Here is a 10,944-nt window from a genome sequence, read left to right as displayed (position 1 = left end):
ACACACCTTTGTTCTGTGTCACACCTGGGAGCCCTGTAGAGAGAGGCTTAGGGGTGATGGGGGTGGGGGAGCTCTTTACAGTATCAGGGACCAGATCCCCCCCTCCTCTCCAACATCTCACTCCTCTGTTACTGATTCAGAAAGTTCTCCCTGCATTGGCCGATTTTGACCTATTCCTTCCCACACCATTCCCAGTTGCTGTACGCCATCACCAGCTTCATATGTAAGGCATCAGAGGTGTGTGTGTGTGTGTGTGTGTGCATATGTGAAAGACTCTGACAGAAAGACAAACAGATGGACAGAATGTGGCCACTCACTGATGTGACATGATTTCCCTTCTTAGGGAATCCCAATGACCCCAGCCATCTCAGGGGATCCTAGAATGAATGAATGGCAGGGTCTTTGCAACTCAAGAATTCATTCAGTTATGTGATCAATTACTCATTCACCTATTTGCTCAACTCTGTTATCACCTCATGTTTACCAGACACATCAAATGAGTAGAAGAGATCCTGCCCACCAAGAATGTGCAGATTAGTGAAGGAGAGAGACCTGCAGGGTAAATTTAGATCTGTCTGGTAGGTGCTAAACATAGGAAAACACAATAGCTGCACATGACAGGAAGCTAGTAACTGCCTAAAGAGGTCAGGGAAATCTTGGCCAAGGAGTGAGATTTGAGATCACTGTGGAGCTCAGAGTTGGGGAAGTCAGCTGGAGGACACTGTAAAGGGAGTTCTGTCTGCAAATGAATGGCTTAGGAAAAGCGTCCGAAGCAACCACAAGGATGAGGTGTTGGATCAATTGCAGATGAATTAATGTGGCAGAAACACTGAGGGCGGGTGGATAAGACCTTGGACTTGGGACCAGATCTGGACCAGCTTCCAAAGGCTTGTCATGAGAAGGAGTCTGAATTCAATCCTTTCAATCTGTACGGTCCTGCCCAAGCCACAGACGGCTGTTGGTCACTTGGAAAGTAGCTGGTCCAAACAGAGAGGAGCCACGAGTGCAAACTACACACTGGGTTTTGAAGATTTTGCATGACAACAAAAGAGTTTAAACCGTCTCATAGCTAATTTTTAGATTGCATGCCAAAATGATAATACTTGGGATGGATGGAGTTAAATAAAATGTACTATTAAAAATCATTGTGGGGGCACCTGGTGGCTCAGTTGGTTGAGCGGCCAACTTTGGCTCAGGTCATGATCTCGTGGTCTGTGAGTTTGAGCCCCGCGTCGGGCTCTGTGCTGACAGCTCGGAGCCTGGAGCCTGTTTTGGATTCTGTGTCTCCGTCTCTCTGACCCTTCCCCGTTCATGCTCTGTCTCTCTCTGTCTCAAAAATAAATAAAACGTTAAAAAAATTTTTTTTTAAATCATTGTGGGGCACCCAGTGGCTCAGTTGGTTAAGCGTCCAACTCTTGATTTCAGCTCAGTTCATGATCTCACGGGTCGTGGGGGCAAGACAAGGAGTTGGGCTCTTTGCTGACAGTGAGGAGCCTGCTTGGGATTGTCTTTCTTCCTCTCTCTCTGTCCCTCCTCCACTTGCACACACATGCTCGCTTGCTCTCTCTCTCTCAAAATGAATAAACTCACAAAAATCATTTCACCTGTTTCTTATTTCCTTTCTCAAAAAATGTAGCCAACAAAAAATTGAAAATTGCAAATGTGGCTTGCATATGTGCCTTCAAAGGTGAGAGACAAAGGTTGGAGAGGAGTGCAGGCAGGGCCAGACCTGGGAGTGAAAATGAGGAGGAGCTGCAGCAGGGGACAGGCAGGAGGCCAGCCAATGGTGGAGGTGAGAAATGACTCAGGCTAAAGGAATGGACTCAGACTTGACAAGGAGGAAGGCCAGGCCTGGTCACTGATGAGGAAATATTAACACTACTCTTTTGTGGAGGAGCCATTACAGTTAAGTGCTTTATAGAAATGAGTCAGTGCTATTATGATCTTCTTTACATACAACAAAGGGGATGTTGGCCTAGAATTCCAATGGCCCTTCTGGGGCTGACCAGAGCTAAGATTCACACTCTGGCTGGCCTGAGGCCCGAGTCCAGGGTCTCACCCTGCATGGATCTGGTGGGGCAGAGCGTTAGGATAATGGAGGAGCCCAACCTGACTCTCTCCTCTCTGGGTTTCTTGTCAAGGCATGGAATCCCAGAATCACAAAGGATGAAAGAAGAAAGCAGGTTAAGTGGCCACCTGGCTGGCCTTTAGGAACATGGGCCTGGGGGCCACTGTCTGGGGGCAAAGGTCTGATGCAGGAAGAGTGCAGTGCATTTGAGGAAGTAGAAGTTCAGAGGGTACCTGGAGCGTGGCATGAGCTGAGACCATTGTTTTGCACATGTGGAAGGGCCAGTATTGACACATGCCCACTCTCAGGGGGACCCCTTGATAAAGGGACGCTCTCAGCCAAGGTTGGGATCACAGGGGAGATGGTTTGCCTGCCACCTCTCTGAGTATGAAGCATGTCCACTCTATGTACCTATGTACATGGTCTCTCTCTGCAGGGCACATCCCGACCCACCACCCAGAGGCTCAGGATGCTGTGCTATGGGTCAGGCCTGCAGGAATGCACCTATACCCTCTTCACCCAAGAAGCCTATCAGTGAGGCCACGCCCCCTACCTGCAGGTTTCTCCAGGGGTCCAGAGGTTTCCATGGAGTTATCAGACAGGAAGAAGTGAGGTTTGCCTTGATTATCCCACCAAGCATGGCTAGATTGAAACCCAGTGGCAGTAGTGTTCTGCCGGAGCAGGGGCTGGCAAGCTCTGGTGCCATATCTGGCCCAGCCCTATGTTTCTGTAAATAAAATTAAGTAGGAGCACAGCCATGCCCATATGTTTACATAGTATTGCCTGTGGCCGCTCTCACATTATAAGGACAGAACGGAGTAGTTGGGACAAAGATCATATGGCTTGGAAAGCCCAAGTGATTTACTATCTGGCCCTTCATAGAAAATATCTGCCAGCCCCTGCCACTCTCTTGGGCCAAAGAATATGCCCATTTCTCTCACTGAGATCAAGGGTGTTTAATCAAGGTGATTTTGCCACCTGGAGGGCATTTGGCAATGCCTGGAGACATTTCTCGGTGTCATCATTAGGGGCAGGAGGGCACAGGTGCCGGCATTTGGTGGGTAGAGGCCAGGGATGTTGCTGGACATCCTACAGTGCACAAGACAGCCTCACAACAGAGAAGTGACTGTCCCAATGTCAGAATACCAACGTGGAGGACCCGCTCCAGACCTATCACTCAGGACCCACTGTCCTCCCCAGAGGCCCAATAGAGGCATTTTCTAAGTTGTTGACCCTGTAACTCCTGCACAATAGAGCAGACTGTCCTCAACAGAAGCGTCCCCCAGGGTGCAGCTCCTGCCCCTCAGAACCCACAAGAGCAGGGGCTAGCATTTTGCCTAGCCAGTCTCCTGGGCTATCACCCTAGGCTGGTTCTAGAATGCATCCCACTCATTCTCACCTTTCCCAGAACATCTGGGGCCTCCTCAGAACAATTCGGCACACCAGGCATACAAACTCAGCAAGACAACTTCTCAAGACACAAGCAACTTTAATCCCCAAATCCCACATTCGGGGGGTCTAAGCAAGTTTCTGGACAGGAAGAAGCTGAGCAGCTTTCTCCTTTGCTCTGTGAAGCCCATAGCCCACCCTCCTTGCCCATACTCGCCTCTTTCTGAGGAAGTGTGCCCTTTGGTCTCTAGTTCAACGTAAGTGTGTCTGGGGGTGCTGGGGACCCCAAAACAGCAGGCTCCTTTTCTTCCCTTCTCTCTCCCCTCATCTCCCTTTCTTTATCCAAGACCTGGAATCCCAGAGAACAGTAATACATAGCCTCATCCTCAGGCTGCAGCCCGGAGATGCTCAAATAGCCCGTGTTCTTGGCCACATCTTTGGATCCAGAGAAGCGAGGGGGAATCTTGAAGCCCTGGCTGTGGTCTGAGTGGGAGAAATATCTCAGCAAGAATCTTGGAGGGTGGCCGGGCCTCTGCTGGTACCAGTAGATGTTATAAATCCTGACATCGTAGTCTCTGCTCAAGGTGCAGGCCAGACGGATTGTTGTTCCAAGGGGCGAGGACACAAATGGCGGCTGGTTCAGCATGGGCTGAGAGACACAGCCTAGGGACAGAGAAGCACCTGAGCATCTAGGCAGAGGAGGGCAGGGGATGGGGCCAGGGGTTGTTAGCTCTGGGGTGTTCTCACCTGCCCAGTGGGTGAAGAGTGCCAGCAGGACAGGAATCCACGACATGGTGCTGAACTCTGTCTTCTTTGTGCTGCCAGGGCTCCTGGGACATCTCGGGGCTGGGCCAGCATCCGCCTGCGCCCTCCCAGGGGTGGGGTCATTGCACGCCTGGTTCTCAGCCACCACTTTCCTGAACTTTCTTGAGTTTGCAGTGTCAGTTGGGGAATGGCCACATGGCAGCCTTTGTGGCTCTTTCTTTGGCCCCATGGGAGCGCCCAGGGAGGAAGCACCTGCCTGAGGCTCACGGACCACTGCCCAGGAGGCCAGCCTGCAAAGTTGGATCCCTGAGGTAGAGTAACCTCACCATCCTCCTGAGGAAGCTGAACCCCACAGAAATCTGGTTCTTGTCCAAATTGACATGCCTGGTGAAGCAGTAGAGAGGACACGTCCTCACGGGGGTGAAAACACTTGCTTTGTACAGCAGAAATTCTGGGGTTCTGGGGTGAGTGGGATACTCTGTCCCCTTCCACACTCCTGCCATTCCCTCCCACCAAACCCAGCCCCCTTTCCCTCCTAGAATGTAGCAGCAGGGACCCACAGCTTCTGAGAAGGAAGCACCAGGAGGGCCTTGGGGGACCCCACCTGGGGCTCAAGGCAGGTGGGGGCAGAGGTAGAGCAGCCTTTTCCCCCATCAGCATCCTGCAGAGGCCCGGCCCCAGCTCTCCTGACACTCTGCTCCTCACAAGTCTCCCCAGGGAGTGGGTAAGGCAGAATCCCCTGGACCTCAGCCCACTCCTTGGCCAGACCCTGCACCTAGATGATCCATTGGTCCCATCCCTGTTCCACCTGAGTTTGACCCCGTCACCAAGCATTTCCCAAGGCCTGAGGCCTGCTCTCTGCTTAGCACTACCCACAAAGCTGTGCGGGTTGTGTAGCTGGAGGCTGTTGGGATGCTCAGATGAAGACTCATGTACCTCAGTTAATCAGGGTTCTCCAGAGAAACAGAACCAATAGGATATATACATAGGAAGAGATTTATTATGAGGAATTGCCTCTCCCAATTATGGAGATTGCCATGATCTGCCACGATCTGCCACGTGCAGGTTGTAGACCCAGGAAAGCCAGTGGTGCACCTCAGTCTGAGTCCAAAAGCCTGAGAACCAGGGGAGCCGATAAAGCCCAGTCCAAGGGCAGGAGAAGACCAATTTCACAGCTCAGCAGGCAGACAAGAAGCAGAAAGGGGTGAATTCCACCTTTCTCCCCCTTTCTGTTCTGTTCAGGCCCTCCATGGACTGGAAGATGCTCACCTGTGTGGGGAGGGCCACCTGCTTTCATGAGTACACTGGTTTAAATGCTAATGTCATTCAGAGACACCTTCACAGACACACCTAGAAATAATGTTGAATCTGGGCATCCCTTGGACCACATGAAATCAACCATCTCCATTGTCCCTTCTCTTCTCATCTCAGTCTAGAACTTTCTCAGCAAGGCACAGCCACAGAGGGAAGCCCAGGGAGTAAAGGGGGCTCTCAGCTCTTCCTCTGGTGGAGGCAAAAGAAAGAAGAGAAAAACAAAATGAGTCACTCCAAGGTGTGGATGATCTGAGTTGCTATTTAAGAGCCATAAGCAGAACCAGACACTGGGATGAGAACACGTTGTGTTTTTTTTTTAAGTTTATTTAATTGTTTTTGGAAGAGAGAGTGTGCACCTGAGTGGGAGAGGGGCAGAGAGAGAGAGGGAGAGAGAAAATCCCAAGCAGGCTCTGGGCTCACAGCTTGGGGCTCAATCCCAGGAATGTCAGATCATGACCTGAGGCAAATCAAGAGTCTGACTCTTAACCATCTGAGCCACCCAGGTGCCCCAAGAACTCATTTTTAATTCTAGAAAGGGCTGCAAGATGATCCACATCTGCAACAATTTTGAGAGCAGAGTGCAGAAAAACACCCAGCTGTGACTTTGTCTCCCCTTGGTGCTGGCAGTCTGCCAATCAGCTCCTTCTGGTGTCTGTGCTGAAGGTCTTTGAGGTCATCCTGACAGTAGGTACCCAAAGAGCTCCCAGCCCATGTGAAAGAAATCCACTTCCAGGGAGGGAAAGGAAGCAGAAGGGGTTGCCCACTGGCTACACGCCTATGCACACCCCACTATTACAGGTGTGCTTGTCTGGCGCTTATTATGAAGAGCAAAAACTCTTCTGTAGTTCTAATCACTTAAGAAACTCCAAGAGTTTCAGGAGCTCTCTGCCAGGAACTGGAAGATCAAATATTTATATCTTGTCATAAATCACAATATCACAGGCTGGTGCTCCTAAGTGGGGAAGCCACATTTACTGACATTTTAGGAGAAATTGGGATCTGGATTTTTATATGACCTCTTCTTTCACTCAGGCTGTTCTTTGAGACTCTTTGGTTAAGAGCAGCCACTATGAATATCCATGGTCCCTGTCCCCATGGAAGTTAGAGTCTAGTGGGAAATCCTAAGTACAGTTGACCCTTGAACAACTCTGGTTTCAACTGTGTGGGTCCACTGATATGTGGATATAGGACAGTATAAAAGTTTTCTCTCTTCCTTGTGATTTTCTTAATAACATTTTCTTTTCTCTAGCTTCCTTGATTGTCTGAATACAGTGTATAATACATATAACATACAAAATATATGTTAATTGACTGTTCATGTTATCACTAAGGCTTCTGTTCAACAGTGACTATTAGTAGTTAACTTTTGGAGGACTCAAAAGTTATATGCAGATTTTCAGGGTGCCTGGGTGGCTCAGTTGGTTGAGTGTCCAACTTCAGCCCAGGTCATTATCTCGCAGTCTGTGAGTTCAAGCCCTGCTTCGGGTTCTGTGCTGACAGCTCAGAAGCTAGAACCTGCTTCGATTCTGTATCTCCCTCTCTCTCTTCCCCTCCCCCACTCATGCTCTGCCTCTCTCTCAAAAAGAAATAAACATTAAAAACATTTTCAAGTTATAAGCAGATTTTCAACTGTGTGGGGTGTGGGCGCTCATGTTGCTTAGGGGTCTGGTATAATTACATCTACGTGTCTTAGTAAGTGTTCAGGAGAGACTCCCCAGGAGATTATTATGGCATAGGGGTCATCAAAGGCCCCCTGAGAAGGGGAAAATGGGGTGATACCTGAAGGGTAGAAATAGCCAGCTCCACAATGTGTGGGGCATATGTACCAGGCAGAGACGTGAGCGTGTGGGAAAGCCCTGCTTCAGGAGACTGTGGTGTGTGTTTGGAAATAGAGGAAGCCAGCGTGTCTGGGACCTAGAGAACCAACACAGCTAAGCACTGCATACACACAGAAGCAGAAGCCATGGTGCCCTGGTGTCTGCCCCACAGCCCAGCCTCCTCGGCCACCCCCAGGTAGCTGTGATGCCTGACAGGCTGTGGAGCCCCAGGACAAAGAAGAAAAGATGGTCACTAGCTGCCAGGAGCAAATCTCACATTGGCAAAGAACAGAGAGTGTGCATGGCATCATTCAAGAACAACTCCTGACTTTGTCCAAGAAGCTGTCTTTTGAGGTCTTGGTGCCCAAGAGATTGGGCCTCTTGCCTTTGTTCCAGGAAGGCATGTTGATACCAACAAATTGGCTGTCCTCCTTGGGGACAACTGGTTTTGTCAGTGCTCTGCAAAACAAACAGTGGGTCTCATAGAGCATGGGAAGGAGTGTATAAGGAGAGCCCTGGATGACGTTGAAAAGGTGATGAAAAACTTTAAATCTAAAGTTGGATTCCTGGTGGATTTGCAGGACAGGGTGGGTGTTGGGGAAGGTGATCTTTTTAAAAAAAATTTTTATTAAGGATCTGGTGATCTTTTTGACATAAGAGAACACATTTAAAACAACTTTGGGGGTGCCTGGGTGTCTCAGGCAATTGGGTCCGACTTCACCTCAGGTCATGATTTCACGATCCATGAGTTCAAGCCTCGCATCGGGCTCTGTGCTAACAGCTCAGAGTCTGGAGCCTGCTTTGGATTCTGTGTCTCCTTCTCTCTCTGCCTGTCCCCTGCTCCCACTCTGTCTCTTTCTCTCAGAAATAAACATTTTAAAAATTATAAAAAATAAAAAATAAAATAAAACCACTTTGTATTGAAAAGAAAAGCCTAAGGCTGCCTAGATGTCTCAGTTGGACCTAGCATCTGACTTGATTTCAGCCCAGGTCATGATCCCAGGGTCGTGGTATTGAGCCCTGCCACAGGATCTGCACTGAGCATGGAGACTGCTTAAGATTCATTCTCAATCTCTGTCTCTCTATATTAAAAAGAAAGAAAACCCCAAACTGCACACAAACCTAATTCAAAACCCAAAACTTGACATTTTGAAAATGACACAAAGTCCAAGGATGTTTTGCTTATGGATGAAAAACTGTGGGCCTGGCTGGAAGAGCAGGAGAGATAAGAAAACCTGCTGAGTGAACTTGACAGTAAGCTGGAGTCAGGGGTCACATATAGAGAGGGAAAAGATCATATCTAAGATGAGACTGTGGGCTCTCTTGCTCAGGAATGTTTTTGTAAGGAGATATCACAGTGAAAATTGGTGCAAGGTCAAAGGCAAGGTCAAGAGAAAGATTCTGAGCATCATCCAAACCCAGACCATGGTGATGATGACAGTTCAGGAAATGAAGGTGAATCTTCATCAACAATCTATTTTTCCTACAGCACTGAACCCAAGAAGGTCCACATAAATACATAGAAAAAAAACACAAAGTTATTTTTTAGTGAATGGAAAGAAGAAATCAGACACATTCCTAGAGACCACCAGTTTGCCCTGGAATGCCCAGGGATCAGAGCACCAGAAGACATTTATATAATATTGTCGATGCTGTGAATGGAGAGCACAGCTCTCAGAAGTCTATCTGGAAGCTGAGATGCACAAAGACGCTTCAACGTGGTGGTGCTGGACAAAGTCAACTGCTTGGCATTATGACCCAAGGTTTTTAAGGAATCCTGGCCATGAAGAAGCCATTTGCAGAGAAGCTGACAAGGTCTCTTTGGAGAAGGAAGAAGAACAAGGAGATCCTCGGCAAGAGCTCTCATCCTCACCAGGAACAGTAGAAGCTTTTCCTGGCATTATGGTAGAAAAAAGAATTTTGAACCCCCTCCTTGACACCACGCCCAGCTGCTGCCACTCAGGTATCACCTGTCTGTCCACAGGTAAAAGACCCTATCTCAAAAGGGCTGGGGGAAACTCTAAAGAGGGCTTACAAGTTCAAAGCTGCCAGACTGAATCTGAGACACCAGCTCTTGCTGTGGAATGCAACTGAGTCCTTGAAGCCGAGGGTGTTTGTTCAGAACAAGTAATTTGAGTTGATTCTAATGATGCTTGCAAGGAGGCATCCCAATCAACTAACAAACTCTATTTGCTTTTCACCAGCCTGTGAAAACAGCAAAAATACATTTTATAATATTAATATATTTATGTTCTCCTCATATGAAATTACAATGTTCATAGTTGTTTTTCAAAGAATTTATCATACTCATCATTCTTGCATTTTAACCCAAATGAAAGATTTTTAAAGCTCTTTAAAATTGTATCTATTATTCTTTTTAAATTTTTATTTACTTATTTTAATCTCTAAACCCAATGTGGGGCTTGAACTCACAACCCCAAGATCAAGAGTCTCATGCTCTTCTGACTGAGCCAGCCAGGTGCCTCAAGGCTTTTTTTTTAAAAACAGTAGTTACTTTGACATTCTTTATTGAGTATTGATCATTTTAGGGAATACCTTAAAGCCAAAGTTTTATAAATGTTGCGCAATTACAGTTCATTATCTGGCAACATTTTAAAAATGTTTCTAATATACTGTTATAAACTTTGCAACTTAAAACTTCAAGTAATCACTTCAAACAGTGATGAATTCTAAGAAAGATGATACAGCATGGTGACTATAGTTGATGATATTATATATTTGCAAGTTTCTAAGAGAGTAGATCTTAGAAATCTTCATCATAAGAAAAAATTTTGTAACTAGGTGTGGTGATGGATATTAACCAGACTTATGGTGATCGCCTCACGTTATATGCAAGCATTGAACCAGTATGTTGCATACCTGAAACTAATATGATATGTCAATTATATCAAAAAAAGCATTTTGAGGGAGGGTGCCTGGGTGGCTCAGTCAGTTAAGTGTTTGACTTCAGCTCAGGTCATGATCTCACAGTTCGTGGGTTCGAGCCCCACGTTGGGCTTTGTCCTGACAGCTCAGAGCCTGGAGCCTGCTTCAGGTACTGTGTCTCCCTCTCTCTCTGCCCCTCCCCATTCGCACTCTGTATCTCTCTGTCTCTAAATAAACATTAAAAACAATTTTTTTAAATTTTTTTTAAGCTGGGTCTCTGAAGAACTGCTCTTGTTTAGAAGTAAGGATACACACAAAACTTAAGATACCAATAAAGCTTGCACTGAATTTAAGCTAAGAAATAGAAAAATAAGAATCTGGAGAATTATCAAGGCATAGGTCTCTTACCAAAACTCCCCACAAAACTGATTATAAAAGAGAACATTTAAATTAAAAAGGCAATATTACTGAAGTACAGAGTACATTAATAAGCATTTTTGTCAGAGTATTAATGTTCCCATAAAACCAGAGTGATAACTTTTTACTAATTTAGTTGCTCATCTAACTTTGTCTAATAGAGAGGTCTAAATATATTTAATAAATTCAAGCAATGTATCATTTAACCAAGGAATTGGAATTTTAAAATATTTGTGTGACAATATACCACATGAACATGAGTAAGTTTACATATTGCCAGAAGATTTG

The 10,944-nt window shown here is 46.7% G+C and overlaps 1 protein-coding gene across 1 annotated transcript; it reads right to left on the bottom strand.

Moving 5' to 3' along the window:
- Positions 1 to 3,584: 3,584 nt before the first annotated feature.
- VPREB1 (V-set pre-B cell surrogate light chain 1) lies at positions 3,585 to 4,310 on the bottom strand. Its single transcript, XM_047090344.1, has 2 exons — positions 4,205 to 4,310; positions 3,585 to 4,120 (listed from the first exon to the last, which is right to left on the bottom strand). The coding sequence occupies exons 1-2, from the start codon at positions 4,248 to 4,250 to the stop codon at positions 3,705 to 3,707; spliced, it is 462 nt and encodes a 153-aa protein (XP_046946300.1). The 5' UTR covers positions 4,251 to 4,310; the 3' UTR covers positions 3,585 to 3,704.
- Between the last annotated feature and the right edge of the window lie 6,634 nt (positions 4,311 to 10,944).

The sequence above is a fragment of the Lynx rufus genome, unplaced genomic scaffold (assembly GCF_022079265.1).
Source record: "Lynx rufus isolate CCGP_SWC_20201006 ecotype Redwood Valley unplaced genomic scaffold, mLynRuf1.p SCAF_29, whole genome shotgun sequence".
In the NCBI taxonomy this organism is placed as follows: Eukaryota; Metazoa; Chordata; class Mammalia; order Carnivora; family Felidae; genus Lynx; species Lynx rufus.
The sequence above is the reverse complement of the archived record's forward strand: the minus strand, read 5'-3'. Positions and strand labels throughout refer to the sequence as shown.

Coding starts and splice junctions, on each gene's coding strand:
- VPREB1 (XM_047090344.1), bottom strand. CDS start 4,250: ATGTCGTGGATTCCTGTCCTGCTGGCACTCTTCACCCACTGGGCAG. Junction 4,121..4,204: donor ACTCTTCACCCACTGGGCAG/GTGAGAACACCC, acceptor CTCTGTCCCTAG/GCTGTGTCTCTCAGCCCATG.